Below are 17,652 nucleotides of genomic sequence, written 5' to 3'. Positions count from 1 at the left end.
ACAGATAAACGTGTGGTGTTTAGACCTCAGCACACAGCAGCTTCTCTGGCTCAAAAACGGAGCTGAATGTTGTTTCACATCCAGATTTGTCAAGTCATTTGTCTCATACGTGTTCACTGCATCTCTGAGCATCAGTTCAGTAAATATCACCATCCTTCACACTGTCAGTATTAGTTTAAGTGCCAGCATTAGGGCCAATACACATATAGTATCAGGATCGGTGTAACACTAAGACATTGCAAGGAGCTGTTAGTACAGTAGTATAGTGCAAGTTATTGCACAGTAAATAATCCCTGTTGGCTTTCATTCATTTCTTAGCAGGATAGCGGTTTTTTGGTGGTTACATTTCTTTAATGGACTAAACAGAGGCTTCTGTAGTTTGAACTGAGTGGGTCTTTATTTGACCATTTTAGATGATCCATGTGGGCGACCGTACATGCTTTTCAATCAGGCTGCTTCATTCTAACACGGCATTTTAGCAAGAGCTCCTCTGGTAGCAGCAAGAATCGTAATTATAGCATGTTGCGTTTCCCCAGAGGTAATGATAGCTTAATTACAGCCAGTCCATCTTATAATGCAAGTCTAGAACCATTATCAGGGAGGCTGAAGGTGAAAGACATAATTATGCGAACATGCCGTTGAACATCACCATATGGGCACTCATTACAGAGCCTGAGTTCATTATGCTTCAGTTGAGTTCTTCGTAAATGAAGTGAGTGTATTTAACAGGCCTTTAAGCTTGCGGCAGTCAGATAAATATGAGCATGCAGTGTAGTTTAACTTAAAACGCCCCTAGTATGAAAAGCTGAAGTTTGCTTGCTTTGTTGAAGTAAGAGTTTGGTGTACGGTTTAACTGTGTTGAAGTTTTGAAACGTGCCTCTACATATTTGGAAACAATGCTGTAAAAGGGGCCCATTTTGAATGCATATACGTGTGATGTCACAACTATGAACACATTACAAATAAACACTTATTCAGCCTACACTAGTTTAGCCCCACCCATTTTCATCGAAGTGATTTAGTATGTTGTTCCTGCACATAGTCTGTAGCAGAGTTATTAGAGTGGAAGATGTGGGAAAACTATTAAACGTTGTGCTGTTCCTTTCTGTCAGGAAGCAGCTCAGTCACTGCAGCCTTCCAAACATCCACACGTCCCAAAGGAGTGGCTGAAATGTATTTTTTTCTGGGAATTTGAGTCTGAACTTATCAGTTTATTCTATACATTTTAGCTCAGACTGCTTTTTGAACGGATAACAATACAAGACAGCCAGTAAGAAGAGAGGTTATTTACATACATCAGTTTTAAAGACACAGTAACAGCTTGTTTAATTATAAGGGATAAAGAGAGGTTTAGGTTAGAATTTAGGATAGAAAATGCAAGAAAAATGGAGAATGTGTACTTTAATTATACAGCATTACCTGAAAGGTTCCCAGAGCTTAACAACAATTGCTAAGAAGCAAAAATGATTGTTTGTGTTTGTCTGTGTGTTGTTTCCCTCAGAACTCCAGGAAAGATTTTGAAGGATTTAAGCAGCTGTTCCATAGGTTCCTGCAGGTGAAGGGGCCATCAGTGGACTGGGCCAAAATCAACAGACCTCCTGAGGATTCGGTGAGATACAGAACTACAGAAAAACATTTGCCTCACACTGCACAATTAGTGTTATTTGGTAAGTAGTGCAACTAATAGTAGTTAGACAAACAGTACATTTCATAGCAAACCATTAGACATATATGGCTCATTCTGCAAAACTGGTTCAAAGTCAGAGTTGAAAAACACATTCCTGCTCTAAAATGCAGGGGTGGGGCTAAAATAAGGCTCTGCCAATGGCCTGAAACTCTTTATTTGAAATTTAAATTCATTATAAATCTAAATACTTTTTCACTTTAAAATAAAAAAAACTTTTTTACTCAATTAATCGATTAGTTGTTTGTTCTATAAATGTCAAAAAATGGTGATAAATGTCGATCAGTGTTTTCCAAAGCCCAAGATGACGTCCTCAACTGTCTTTTTTTTCGTCCACACCCTAAGGATATTCAGTTTGTCTGTCACAGAGGAGTAAAGAAACCACAAAATATTGAAATTTAAGAAGCAGGAATCAGAGAAATTTTACTGTTATTTCTTGAAACAATTACTCAAACCGGGACTAAAATAAGGCTCCGCCTGTGGACCTCTTTAGTTGAAGATTAAATTCATTATATATCTAAATACTTTAACTTCACTTTAAAATAAAATAAAAAAATATATTTTTAAAACAACATTGAAATAAAAACATTGAATAAAAAATAGTACTGTTTTTACAATTAATGCCAATAGACCGATAGACCATTACACTTCAGTGGAACCGAAGGGCTGAGCCCAAACCCTGAAAAACAGCCCCAGACCATTATCCCACCACCACCAAACTTTACTGCTGTCACTGTGCATTCCTGTAGGTAGTGTTCCTCCAGCATCCTCCAAACCCAGATTCGTCCACCTCACTGCCAGACAGTGAAGCGTGATTCATCACTCCAGATTACATGATTCAACTGCCCTAGAGTCCAGTGACAGTGTACTTTACATCACTCTAGCATGGTGCTGTTCTTGTGCTGATGTTGCCTCCGCTAGGCGGTTTGGATCTCTGTAGTGAGTGATGCAACAGAGGATAGGTGATCTTTACGTGCTGCGCACTTCAGCACTTAGCACTTACAGTTGACAGGGGCAGATCCAGCAGGGCAGAAATTTCACAAACTGGCTTGTGGCAGTCGCTTTTAAAGTCAATGAGCCCGTCAGGACAACCCATTCTACTGATCATGCTTGTCTATGGGGATTCCATGGATATATGCTTGATTTTAACCTGTTCAACTCCTTGGGACCACTGGTGGTTCCAAAACGCACTTCATCATATTCTTCATAACTTTCATATTTCATAAGCTACATTCAGAAGGTGGGGGTCATATGAGAGCTGTAATTGTCTTCTTTCCAGTCAAATAGATGGGTGATGTAATTTTAAACCCTTATAATAAAAGAAGCTGAACTCACAGTTTTTTTTTCTACTGAAAGTCGACCCATTTTTCCACCAATCTGGGCTATAAACTATAAACAGGTGGTGTCTCTTCAGTGATCTGCTCTGTAAAAATTACTTTTATAAAATAATACAAAGAGGGTCTGAGATTTTTGGCTTTCAGCAGTAAATTGTAAGCATATAGCAATATGTGTGATCATAAAACACATGTTCAGTTAATTTGAGGGGAGCTTTTACAAAAAATAAATATATAAAATAAAAATGTACATTTATTTCATGCAGTTACTGAATAATTTGCCTTATGATTTGGTCATGTAAATTCAGACGGACAAACCAAAATATACCTTGGTCAATAAGAGGTTAAACACTTATTAGCAGTGGGTGTGGCTGAAACACCAGAACTCAATAATTAGGTTGTCTTGCCGCTCTAACGTGCTACTTTCCTGCACCACCAGCAGACCGTGAGAGTGTGAACGAAGAGCTGCGAATACTGAGAGGCTGCACCACACTTAAAGATCGTGGATGCTCTTAATCGATATCTGCGGCTCTTTTTCTTAATAACCCATTTGAACAGGCAGTAAAAGCAAAATTAGCCTACAAGTTTCTGAGCAAAAAACAACGAGCATGTTTATTTTTTGATAAAATAGTTTACCACGGCTTCTTTGTGGTGCTACCACATAACCTACCGTGCTAAATTGCTCATTGCTAAGATAATAAAGCCTACCAATGAAGACATCCTTTAGGTTACAGTTTATAGAGTTAAATTAGTTTGGTAGCATATTACTAGGCTATTAAAAACAATAATAGGCTTCGTCTTTTTGTTTTTATTATCTTTGATGTAACAACAGTATTTAGATCATTTAAACCCTCGTTCCTGTTTCGTGAGAGGTGTTCTGGGTGTGGCTGCAGCACGGCTTTATCAGTTTAATAAGTGCGACCCTGTTTTAGGCAGAAAAAAAGTTGTGCTTGTGCTGCTACAGAATATTCCGAAGCCTGATAACATAAAACGGACTACACATTAAAATAAATCAAAGATTACAAAACAAATATGAGCACTGTTGTGCATCTTAAAGCTGCGGACGGCACAATTTCTGACATTTAAATTGTCCAACTAGATTGCCCGTTACGACAGATTAAATCTATCAGTGATTCGGGATGGCGGCACGGTGGCGCAGTGGGTAGCGCTGTCGCCTCACAGCAAGAAGGGCCTGGGTTCGATTCCCGGCCGGGCGACTAGGGTCCTTTCTGTGTGGAGTTTGCATGTTCTCCCCGTGTCTGCGTGGGTTTTCTCCGGGTACTCCGGTTTCCTCCCACAGTCCAAAGACATGCAGTCAGGCTGATTGGAAATGCTGAATTGCCCCTAGGTGTGAATGTGTGTGTGATTGTATATGTATGTCTGCCCTGCGATGGACTGGCGACCTGTCCAGGGTGTATCCTGCCTTCCGCCCAATGACGGCTGGGATAGGCTCCAGCACCCCACCGCGACCCAGAAGGATAAGCGGTTTAGATGATGTATGTATGTAGTGATTCGGGATTCTATCGTCAGTTGACTCAAGCCTATTAAGAGGGTCTGCTGTGGATTGAATGAAAGCTAGAGTGAGGGGGAGGAGCTGGTTCTTTGGGATGTAGAGAGAGAGAGTGCGATCACATGTGTGTGAAGGGGACTGAAGATAACAAAAGAGCTTAGGAGTCTTTCTAGAGGCCATGATAGGGGAGCTTTGAACCGCTGAAGGCTCTGTGTGTATGTGTTTGTTTTTTAAGTTCAGTAGTTCCTGACTTTGTAGTAAAACCAGAGAAAATCTAAAGACTAACCTACAAAATCAACAACAAACTAATCCTGAAAGTTCCTCGTTTCATTTTTTAAAGCTGAAAGCGCAAAAACATCTTTTTTATTCCTGAGGTTAAGATCAAGATTAAACTTTTAGGAAAGAAAATTCTTACTATGATTACTTACAGATACTTATATATTACTGTTAATGTCATATCTCCAAAAGGGTAGCTTTACAGGAGAAGGAAAAACCTACTTTGATTTTAATGTAAGTCAATGGAACCAGACTTTTTAACAAGCCATTTTGGGCTGTTTCGTTTAGTCCATTCATCATGAAATTTACACACAATGTAAAGGACATCAGGCGTTTTCAAATCATGCCAAAACTGAAATGAAACTATATATGGGACATGTTGTTATAGTTATTATTATTATTATTATTATTATTATTACAATACACATGGGCAGCCTCTCTCCCTTCATTTAATTTTCCTTCAGAAAGACCATTAAAATATTCATTTGTCAATGTCAGGGGAAAAAAAAACAGAAAACATTTAATATTAACAGGAATTACACAGAAGCCTCAGCAAGTAAATATAATTTTGGTATTTATTGTGACAATCTTTCACCTTTATTACAGCTTCCATTCTTTTCAGGAGACTCACTTTCAGTTTTTCGAGGAAATCTCCAGGGATATTTTTCACACCTCCAAAGTCCACTCAAAGGGTGGTCTCTGAAAGTACTGTATACATTTTATTTATTATTATTATTAATATCATTATTACTACAACATAGATGCTTACATATAAATAATACATATGACACATGTTATTACACATAAATACTTAAATATATAAGTATTCTGCAAAAGTCAGAGACCACCTTTTATTTATTTAATTTCCAGTCAAATTGGCCATTAACAACCACCTGGAAGAGCTGGTAGACACCAAAACTGTCCCCATCAGATAAACAGCACTTAAAGCTTTCATCTCTGAGAGAGAGGAGAAAATCAAGATCCACTCTGGATTCAGATCTGAAAACATCCACAGGAGTTTCTGTCCATCCTTCCACTGTGAGACACTCAGCACTATGAGTCTGAAAGGATGTGTAGCTGTTAAGAAGCTCTTACTGAGAAAAGGAGACACATCAAACAAAGAAGCTGAACAATGGACTGACCACCCCAGAGTCCAGACCTCAATATCACTGAATGTGTTTGGGATTATTTGGATCATGAGAAGCAGAAAATACATCCATCTGAACTTCGAATCTGTGGAAAAACTGAAAGCAGGTCTCCCGACAAACCTCTTTCAGTGTTGTTGGTGTCTTCACAGATATGTTACCCACTGATACACTCCATATGACAGACTCTGGCTTTTGAACTTTATGCCGGTAACAGTCTGAATGGCCCTTTTCTGCTTTGGCCTGGAGAATCTGACATCCATTATTTCCGTAAAACAACTGTCCCAGCTTTCTTGGGAATGGTTTATATACCAAAACCATCAGAAATCGAGTTATAGCTTGACCCTGCTAACTACTCTGAGACCCCACGTCCTGACATTGTATGAAAACAAGCCTCTGCCTGTGTGGTAATAGTGAGAGGCCATAGGCTGCTGAGGAAACCAAGTGGAACATGAGCTCTGTGTGTGTTTTGATGTGTGTGCGCTCGTGTGTGTGTCCAAGGTTGTATGTGCGGTCTGTCACCTCTGTGACATTTCGATCCCGCTGATCTTCCACAAATACACTCTCTCATACAGAAGGCTGGACTATGAATAGACTGACCCCTCCAGCATTTGAGGAGAGAGAGAGAGAGGAAGGTATAAAAAAAGAAAACCAGGGCTTATGAAGTTTCTGCTATTGGCTGACATTTCTTTCATCCAGACGCCAGTTGTTCATGTCAGGTCGCACCGGGGCCAAAACAGCTGATTGGGAAGTTATCAGTGGAGTCTGTGTCGTAGCGCCATATTCTACACACAGACAATCAGCTAATGAGTTTTATACAGCAATTATGCTGGGTTTACATCTTGGCATTCAACAAACAACAGTCGATCCGTGGCAGGGCTTAGCATTTTTTTGATGACTTGTTCCTTGGATGAGTGTATTTTATTGTATGAAGGGTAGAATCACTTATCTTTGACAATACAGTGGTGCTTAAAGGTTTGAGTTTTGGAATTGCCAAGTCAGCATCCTGACCCTAATCCTATAGAAATGTTGTGGAATGACCTGAAGCAGCAGTTCATGGGAGGAAACCCACCAACATAACAGAGCTGAAGCTGTTTCGTACAGCGGAACGGGCTAAAACTCCACCGAGCCGATGTGCAGGACTAATCAACAGATGCCGTTATTGCTGCACAAGGGGGTCACACCAGATAATGAAAGCAAAGGTTCACATACTTTTGCCACGCACAGCTATGTAATATTGGATCATTTTCCTCAATAAATAAATGACCAAGTCGATTTTTTTTTGTCTCATTTGTTTAAATTGGCTCTCTTTATCTACTACTAGGACTTGTGTGGAAATCTGAGGAAGTTTTAGATCAAATTTCTGCAGAAATATAGAAAATTCTAAAGGGTTCACAAACTTTCAAGCACCACTGTAGGTCTATTGTACACATTGTTAGATAGATGGTTTGACGTTTATTGAACAATGGCTAGAAAATCGCACACTGTGTTTACTTATCTGGTGACCATGTAAGCAAACATAACTTTCTGATTATTTTCGATATTGAAGTAAAAGTGACATGAATGCCTTTACCTCACTTTTGAAAGTTTTGCAGTTGTATCCTCCATCGGACAGGTAAATTTGTCGTTCTTCTGTCTGACAAAACTTTGGCTGGACCTGCACAAATAGACGGGCGTTACTGTGGAGCCGTGCATGGTGATGGCATTACTGGAATAGTTTTAGCCTATTTTATTCTAAAAAGTGTGTTAAACACACGCTAATGTTTCTAACGGCTTATTTTCTGTGAAGTTTTATTGTTTATGAATGATTATGCTGAATATTCAGTTTATTTCACTGCTGCAGCAAACAACAAAAAGTTAGGAAAGCTCTTGGAGGAACAGCCCATTGATCGTTGCTGCTGCTGACAGAATTGTCTTTCGATGCTTCAGTGAAAAACATGCAGTATCAGGTTTACTGTTGCCTGTCTATCCTCATAACGTAGACACAGCAGTACTCATAACTAGGGCTGAGCTATTTGGTGAAAAAAATCAAATTGCAATATAAATGCAATTAATTTTAATAAATTAAGCTCCAGGCCTTTTTCGTGTTTTTGGCCAAGAAGATCAGCGCATCGTTTTTTTTTCCATGCCTGAGGCTTGAATGCTGAATGTCAGATGGGCATTTCACAAGCTTTGTGTTTATTGGGTTAAATTTCCTCACTTTGTAATCTAAGTACTTATTGAAATGCGTTGTATTACACTGTGTTTAATTCTGTGTCTATCTTTCTAGGTAGCTTTCTAGGTACTGGCCTTTGTATCTGGCAGTGTCTGAGCTCAAGGGTAGTTTGGACTCAAGCCTATTTGTACTAGCTTTCTCCCAGTACACAACGAAGCACTTTTATAGGTCACTCTATATAAGAGCGTCTGCTAAATGCCGTAAATGTTATCACAGCTTTGAATAATGTGGGCCGTTGTTAAAAATGCTGCTCTTTGAAAACTGCATTCTTTTGAATTGCAATTTCAGGAAAAAAGGATTAATTGTTTATAGTTCTGACCACACAGTCTGACTGAAAATCAATCTACCTGCTTCATTATGTCTGAGAACAGCACTTTTTTCCCTACTGTAACTTTGCTATTCCACTGGCTGACAACATTGGTTTCACAGCACACAGCTGGAACTTCTTTTTTTGGTTGAAGAAATTGTTGATATTAAAGAGGATTTGAGTTATTCTTACGCTCCCATACGAATGTTATTTGTACGGAAACGTAACGTAAAGCAGTCGGACCCTTTACGCTGTGTGCTTTTCTGAATAACAAGATAATCTAATGTGACCAAATCACAGCCAGAATGTTACTTGCATTAAGATGCTGGTTCTCATGTATCAGGTTTGTTAAAACAGTTCTTCTCAACGAGCCCTCAGTCCTCCATCTGTGTGTGTGTGTGTGTGTGTGTCTGTGTGTGTGTGTGTGTGGCGCTTGTGTGTGCGTGCATGCAGCTGTGATACTGGCAAAGGTCTCAGGGACAGTGTGTATTGTCACGTGGGCGGAGGCGCATTCATGAACCACATGGAATTTGAAACCTGATCTCTAGACCAGTCTTTAAACTTTACCTAAGGTCACCTTGGAGATGACCTTTAACCCAAGCAGTGTTATGAAGGCTTGATGCATGTCTGAATAGATCCCGGTAGACTTGAGGATCTCGCCTCGTTCCTGTGGCTTTTTCAGCCTCTCCTGAAAGCTGATAGTGATTCATTGGTATCATTGCACAGGGTCAGTTAGTGGTCCCTGCTGTTATAGTTCACTGAGGCCCGATTTGAAGCACATTTGATTAGTATTCAAGTACTCAAGTTTGACACTAAAAAGGATTTAATTAACATTTAAGATTCATCTAAAATTAGTGTGATTAGTGTGATACACACACACACACACATTTATTAGGTAGTTACATAATGAAATACATGTACATCAACTTTACATTCTGTCTCGAGTAGGAAACCTGATGTGATACGAGTTTTTCCGTTCATATTGTGATGAAGTGGTGCACAGGGTTGGTTTGTGGTCTCAGCTGTTGTAGTTCACTAAAGACCACTTGACTAGTGGCATCTTGTGACTAGTCAGTGCTGCAGTAACTGTAGTTGTTTAATGTTTAGAACTCCAGAGTTTTTACTGTCATTTGCTGTACATTTGATGAATATTACATATTTATTAGGGCTGTCAAGCAATTAAAGTAGTTAAGCATGATCAGTCACATTATTTTGTGCAGTTAATCACGATTAATCAAATTAATCAAATTAAATTTTTTGGCACAGTTTGACCCTCCAGAAAGATTTATTTATTTATAAAATTTGTAATTTTAATAGTTTGTCATGTTAACTGTGTCTACCCTGATATTTAGGTGTAGCTATATGATCTTATACTAGTCAATTAAGAATTATGTAATGTTCAGTGTTTTAACTTAATAAACAGAAGTGGCCTGGGTGTCTATAAGGTTTGAGTTAATTGACCCTCTCATAGTCATTAACAGAACAATAAAAGCATCTTACTTACTTACTTTTTTAAGTTAAAACATTAAATCGTTTTTACCATGTGGGTATTTAAAGTTCTAAAAACATGCTATTGTTTCTTTTCCTCACCACTAAATTTGATCATTTAATGTGTAAATCAGATGGGACAGACTCTTTACAGTTGACCGTTAGCACTTGCTGGACTAAGCTGAGCAACTTCACTGTAAAACAGCATTATGTAATGTGTCTGTTATATAAGTAAACGGTGGATTTCGGGATCTTTGGGTCAGTTTGCATGGACATCGACCCTGCCGTATTTAACTTGGCCAAACACGAGTAGGGTGAAGGCCAACATTCACCCTTCTCCTGTTTACAGTGTTACTAAACCCAAAGGACCTTTGTAAAAGTGCATGCATGTTTGTGTGCTAAGACTGTAAATCTTTGACTTTCACCATGATTCAGTTTGATGTGTTTACATTTGTACAACTCAGAATTATGAATTAGTCATAAGAACTGCTGATAACTAAATGAAAGTCCCTGGCTGAATTTGCCATTCAGGAATTCAGTGAACAGAAAATCAGAATAAAATGACAATAAATAGAAACACTTTACATAAAGTATACTTACTAAAATTAGTACAGTATGTGCCACGAAATTCACGAGCTTTCAAAGTCATGTGTCGGTATTCAGCGTACAGTGTATTTTTATTAGGGATGTACGGAAATATCGGCCACTAAAAATATTCAGCCAGAAATAAATTCAGCTGAAAATGGTCAAAAATTGTACTTTTGGTTTTCACCTGAAAATGTTGTGTGGCTGAAATTTCAGTACGTATGTATGTATGTATATAAAAATAATACACCGTACAGTGAATAGCCACCCATTGCCTTGAGTTTGGGATCCGACCTGACCAGGCCCGACTGGTTCGTTTTTGGCTCAGCTTGAAGGCCACCCCGACCCGAACCTGTACGATAATCCATTAAAACCTAATGGATTATCGCAGAGCTTTTACAGAGCTTTGCTTTATCACTGAGCACTTAAGTTGTGATGGGCAGAAAATTTCATGCTGGGATAAACCGATATTAATAGTTTATTATAGACTATTACAGTATTTATTATCAGTACATTGTTTTTGGAATTGCTGATTTCCCCTGGCAGAGAACAGCATCCACCCTCCTCTGATCAACTGTAAGTACAGCTGTGCTAACTTTCCCCTCACTACTTAGGGCTAGCTAAAGTAATTCCACTGGTTTTAGTAATTATATGGTTAACATGTAAACAAAGTCAGCTAAGTTCTAGAGAAACCTACAGAGTCAGAATTGTTCACAGTGGTGGTGATAGGAACCAGACGTCTGAAGAGTTTAATGCCTGTAAGAGATCCATATGAATACACTGCCTGATGTATGAGACGTTGTTTTACAGTAGTTTTAAGAGAAAGTTTTGGCCTAAAATGTGTTTTTTAAAAGCAATTCACGGCGGAGGGGTCCATGTAAAACAAAATAGTCCCCAAACAAAGCTTTTTTTTTCATATTAGCCACTATTTTACCATCATCAACATTTACATATAAACACTCAGTGTAGGTTCATTGGTTATTCTGAATAGTAAATAAAATGGTTGTATTTGTGTTTTAGACATCATGGCTCCTGGTTCCTGTCACCACCAGTGTAAAGAAAAGGAGTCTGTAAATTTCTCTACATTTACCAATTTCACATCAAACCATTTTGAATGACTTCGTTTACAAACTAAACTCAAACTAAATACTGAAAAATGCCAATTTTGGCGAGATGGATAACTTCTTATCAGAGCAAATTCAGTAGTTCAGTAAATATTAACGCTTTAAGGTTGAGCAAAAACGTGACTACATTGCATTTATTTGATATGTAAAGAACATCACTTAACAAAACCAAAAATTATAAATTTTTGTTTAGTTTGTCTCACACATTATATTTTTCAACAAGTAAGCACTTGAATAGGAATATGATTAATACATTAGACATGTTGTATTGTTGCTTTTAGACCGTTTCATTATTTATTATAAGCGCTTATCGATCCAAACTGCTCTGAATGAACAATCCAGCAATAAAAGAAGCCTCGTGCATCTTTTATACAGTGTTAGGAAACACAGCAGCTCACAGAAAGCTCAGATTCTGTGCGCTTATATTTTGAAATCTTAATATTTTGATTCATTTGTCAATAATATGTTGGCCCTGAGGTACTTTAGCACAGTACAATCTGGCCCTCTTTGAAAAAAGTTTGGACACCCCGGTCTACATGAACGATCGGCCTAAATCTGGCCCGAAACCTGATATTTTGTTGTGCCACTTCGGGCTTGGGGCGAGCAGCAGAGCTCTAGTGTAGTGTTCCTTTAACAGAAGCTGCTCTTTGGACAGTCCTTGGATTGCCAACTACCGTGGGCCAAATGCCAACACCGCCTCACTCTCTCGCTCTCCCCATTCATTCACCCCTCTCCTCCCCCACTTCCCTCTCTCGCTCTTTTTTTCTCATTGGCTGTCAGGGTGCCTGAGCGTACCATAAGGCCAAGAGTTCTGAGTCCCTGCCTCAGAGTCTGGACAGCAATAAGCATTTTAAATGAGCTCTACAAACTGGGACACTCTTTATGGAGTAGAGTTGAGCCTGACAAACAAGGGTTTCAGCAAAATCTTACATTCCAACTCGTGTTTCTGAGATACGAACTACAGATTGAATTGGTCAGGGTCTGTTCAGCCAGCTAGCATTTAAAGTAGCTGAGCAAAACTATCAAAGGAAACTGAGACTACATAGAAGAGCTGCAATACGGCTTCCTGGATTGTTTGCTTGTACAGACTAAAACGCCCTCAAATTAAAGCTGATATTCAGCACTTCAGTGTCAGTTTAGTCACTGTCCAGATACTAAAAAATCTGGCCTGAATTCCTGAGTAAAACCACTCTGTTACAAAGTCAGTGTCATTATTTGCAGTACATTTCATCCAAAAATGCTAACCTGTCTGTTTGCTTCAGGTTCTGTCACTGTCATTTTTAGCCACATCAGCATTTTTAGTGAAGTAGGACTGTAAAACTCTTCTCACTCTCATTTCAGTTCAGCTTTATTAATGCCTGCTTTTATACGATCTTTCCAAAGTAGGCAGTGAAATAGTGGAAATGTAATAACAGTACTACTGACTAAGAGTAACATAGGCCAATGCTGGAAAACAGTAATGGTGCCTAACAGTAATATAGTGTGGTATGGCTGACGTCATTATTCACAGTATATTTCATCCAGAAATGCTAACGTGTCTGTTTACTTCATAATAGTGGATAAGTAAAAATTCTGACCTGCATTGCAACCGGCTAACCACAAATGTGGCTAAGTTTCCTTCAGGATCAATAAAGTATCTATCTGTCTGTCTGTCTGTCTATCTATCTATCTATCTATCTATCTATCTATCTATCTGCACTTATATATAAGTGTAATACTGGCTAAGATTCTGCCTTACTTTGCAACTGGCTAACTGTAATAGCGGCTAAGTGTAATACTAGCTAAGTGTAATTCTGACTAGCAATACCAGCAGCCTCTAGCTACTACTACACAGTAAAAACAGAAATTACACAGAGATATAAATGATACAAATAGTGGCTGACAGTAATACTGGCTAAGTGTGATTCTGACTTTTATTGCAACTGGCTAACCGTACTTGTGGCTAAGTGTAATGCTAGCTAAGTGTAATGCTAGCTAAGAATAATTCTGACTAGAAATACCACTAGCTTCTAGCTACTACTACACAATAAAGATAGAAATTACACAAAGATACAAATGATACCAATTGTGGTTGAGAGTAATACTGGCTAAGGTCAGTTCTGACTTACATTACAACTGGTTAACTATAATAGTGGCTAAGTGTAATACTAGCTAAGTGTAATTCTACTAGCTACTACTACACAGTTGACAGTAATACTGGCTTAGTGTAGTTCTGACTTGTGACTGGCTAAGAGTAATAGTAATAAACACTACTGTCTAAGTGTAATTCTGACATTGCTTCTGGCTGACAGCAGTACAGTAATAATGGCTAAGTGTAATACAGGCTAAGAGTAATTGTGACTGACAGTACTGACTGTGTAATGCTGACACTACTGGAAGTAGTAATAGTAATAGTAGCTAATACTGGCCAAGCTGCACCCAGATTTCTGAAAAGCTGCTTTGTGACCACATCTTGTTGTGAAAAACACTGGTTAGTAATATGAATTGAATTGAATTGATGCTTGTAGTAACAGCAGTCTCTCCCAATCTTCCCTTTCTCTCTCAGATCCAGCCGTACGAGCGGATCCATGCGAAAGGTTTGCCGGAGGCCGTAGCGGCCAGTCTAAATAAGTTGGCGGTGGTGAAGCTGAATGGTGGTCTCGGCACCAGCATGGGCTGCAAAGGCCCGAAGAGTCTGATCAGCGTTCGGAATGAGAACACCTTTCTGGATCTGACCGTGCAACAGATTGAGGTACAGTGGTGATTGAGTGAATGCACTAATCTGTGTCCGATCAGCAAAGAAAGGCTGAGGAAAAAAATGGTTAGACAATGTTTCCCCAAATAAAATGAGCTAGAAATAGCTAATTTTATGTAAGTGCATTTAGTGCATGTAACATTCTAAAATTAAGTTTAATACATTTTCCCTGTTTTTTTCATTGTTTTTGTATGAGACTGGTCATAGGTTCTAGCTCAGGGGTCGGCAACCAAAAAAAGAGCCATTTTGCCATTTCAACAAAAATCAAACCACCTTGGGAGCCTCAACATTTTATGTCCATTTAATTAAAGTGACATTTTACCATTTTGGCGGTAAAAATGTCTTAGTATGTGCAAATGTGCTATAGCTGCTTTTCTCACATCTCCAGCAGGAAACTTCTCTGCAAAAGTAGAATATTTTCTTGAAAAATGTCTCTCAACGTTTGACTTTTTACAAAGCTGAAGTCGCTTCTCATTCACCAGCTTATTGTTCGAATTTTCCTACTGCAGCATTTAAGGTGGAACAGGAAAATTCGAACGAAAAGCTGGTGAATGAGAAGCGACTTCATCTTTGCAACTTTTTAGTGTTCGACAGTTTTTCGTTGCAGATTAAACGTTTCAGGAAACCAGCTGGAGTGATTATAAATGCAAATAAGTCCATTCGTCTCCAAATTATCGATGTTTGTCTTAAATCTTTCTCTTTGCCGTTTCCGTTAGCTACTAGCTAGGCCAGATTGTTGTCTGCATTACTGTGGTGACCAGCAGTCTGCACTCCAACCTTCAGGGTTACAGGTTGGTGAATTAGCAGTTATAGGCTACTTTAACTCCAGCGTTTAAAACCATTTATTGTTAAAACTGTGTTAAAACGATCAGAGCTTTATTTTACAGCAAAGGAGGATTATTTTATTTTTACCTACAAATCTAATTCTGCTGTGGAGCCGCAACAGAGCAGAGAAAGAGCCACGTGTCGCCGACCCCTGGTCTAGCTAAGCTGTAGTGAGGAGTGTGCAGTCCTTGTCCTGGAGAGACAGCGCACTGCTATGCACACCTGGTTCCTCTCTTAAACTAGTTGTGAGGCTCTTCATGAGCTGAGTACAGTGTGTAACAGCAGTGCGGTTTTATGGCATTTACTGACAGTGACAGGACAGCACACCCGTAAGCTGTTGTAATAAATCAGCTCACTTCTTCAGCTCGTTCTAGAAGAGCAGACTTCAGACTGACGTTTTCTGAGTTTTTTAATGTAGAATTTAGAGTGTAGAATTGTTCCTACATTTTGGCTGCGTTCACATTACAAGCCTCATTGCTCAAATCAGATTTTTTTGCTCAAATCCGATCTCTCTGACACAACATTTAGGTAAGTGACTCAAATCTGTCATTAATGTGAACGAACCGGCGTCCTGAAATGAGCCGCATGAGCACATCCTACTCAGTAACGTCACGTGAATGAATCACGTGTGTCATGAACAGCAAACTGACTTAACAGACTAAACATAATTAACTCTGATCAGCTCTCAGCTTCATTATTAGAGCGAGATGAAGGCGAAAAAGGTGAGATGTGTTGCTTTTCCACCGTTTACAGACTTTATCGTCTGTTCGGCGTAGCTGCCATGGTAACGCTGAATGATGGCGCACTCGCAGTGGGAAAGAAACACATGATTTCTGATCTGAGCGTCACATTAAGGTCACATAGCCACAAATTGGATGTGAATCTGATCTGGGACCACATATGAAAGTGGCTCAGGTCAGATTTGAAAAGATCAGATTTGCGTGTCCACAGAGCCCTGAAAACGTCAGATCTGAGTCACATTAGGGCAAAGATTTGGATTTGTGCCACTTCAACCTGGTAATGTGAACGTAGCCTTAGGATGCAGTGTATCGAATGATTTTTATGCATTTAGAACGTAGAATTTTGAACATTTAGTACATTTTAGTGTGTAGAATTTAGTTTCTACATTGTAGAATGTAGAATTTAGAAAGGTAGAATTTTGTATATTTCTATATTTGAGAATGAAATTGAAAACATTTTCTACTTATTTAGGTAAGGAATTTAATGTTTTTTAGACTAAGTAAAATATGGGATATTTTCTGAATTTAGAATAGTTTCTAAATTTTAGATTTTTTTGTGGAGTTTAGGGTGATGAAGTTTAGGAATGTTGTCTCCATTTTAGAATGTATTAAAATGTAGAAAAGTAGACTTCGCAGTAGTAGAATTCAGAATGTTGAGTTTGGATTAGTATTTTCTACACTTTACAATGTAGAATTGTAGAATTTAAATTATTTTGTTTTGAATTTGTATGAAACCTGAAATGAAATATTGCCCATTATTTACTGTGAAAGGTTTAAGTCCAGAACACACAAATCCAGCGTTCTCCAACAATCACCAGCGAATCTGAGCATTGTGTTGGTGTCCCAGGGTGTTTGTGTGACTGTTGTGAAAGTCTTGGATGTTCTCTCACATTCACACTGGATCATTAACCAATATGAAATATTGAATATTAATATTAATTGAAATATAATGCTTTAGGTGGATTTGGAGTGTTTTTGTTTTAATTTTTAGATTGAATGTTTTATAAAAATGTTAAAATGTTGTGTTGCAGTAGTAAAGTGCAGAATTGCAAATCACATGGTTCTGTGAACTCTACAGGCGAAGGATGTTTATTTCTTTTTTTTTTTAAGCTTTAGGCTCCCTTTTTCCCCTCTGAAAACTCCTCTGTTTTATCAGCACCTTGTGTGCATTGATGAGTCAGTCATTATTTGCGTTTTGAGACTCCAGTAAAAATGTTCCCGATGGGTCAGTGACTGTTGAACTCACTATTGTGTAACAATTTCTGTCAACTTCTCTTTTTCTCTTTTTCTTTTTTTTACTTGTTTCTTTTTTTTTTGGTGATTCCAGTTGCTCTTTTTTCAAGAAACTGAAGTCACATATTTATATATATATATATAATATAATATATAAAGAATATGATATGAATCAGACCAATCAGAAGCAATCAAACATCTATGTGTTGTGACATCACAACCACAACTAAGTTTATATGCTGGTCTTCAAGGCCAAAATAACAGACCTGGACTTCAATTTATAGAAAATAAATATTAAAACATTTTACCCAAACCTGTGAACATTCAGACCAATCACAGTTCCAGATGAGTGTTTCACTGGGTGTTTTACTGAATCAAGGTGTTCTTGTGACCCAAAAAAGTCTGGTGGGATCTCTGTGATGTTTCTGCTCGTTGTAGAAAATAATTATCCT

The 17,652-nt window shown here is 38.5% G+C and overlaps 1 protein-coding gene across 2 annotated transcripts in view; it reads left to right on the top strand.

Annotated features, from left to right (window-relative positions):
- Positions 1 to 17,652, top strand: part of ugp2a (UDP-glucose pyrophosphorylase 2a) — a 37,242-nt gene that overhangs the window by 9,911 nt on the left and 9,679 nt on the right. For both annotated transcript variants that reach the window (XM_036557306.1, XM_036557305.1), the window contains exons 3-4: positions 1,502 to 1,609; positions 14,214 to 14,399. In XM_036557306.1, coding sequence (XP_036413199.1) covers positions 1,502 to 1,609; positions 14,214 to 14,399 — 294 coding nt within the window. The remainder of the gene's footprint in view (positions 1 to 1,501; positions 1,610 to 14,213; positions 14,400 to 17,652) is intronic.

This window comes from Colossoma macropomum, unplaced genomic scaffold (assembly GCF_904425465.1).
Source record: "Colossoma macropomum unplaced genomic scaffold, Colossoma_macropomum, whole genome shotgun sequence".
Classification (NCBI taxonomy): Eukaryota; Metazoa; Chordata; class Actinopteri; order Characiformes; family Serrasalmidae; genus Colossoma; species Colossoma macropomum.
This window is presented reverse-complemented; position numbering and strand designations above follow the sequence as displayed.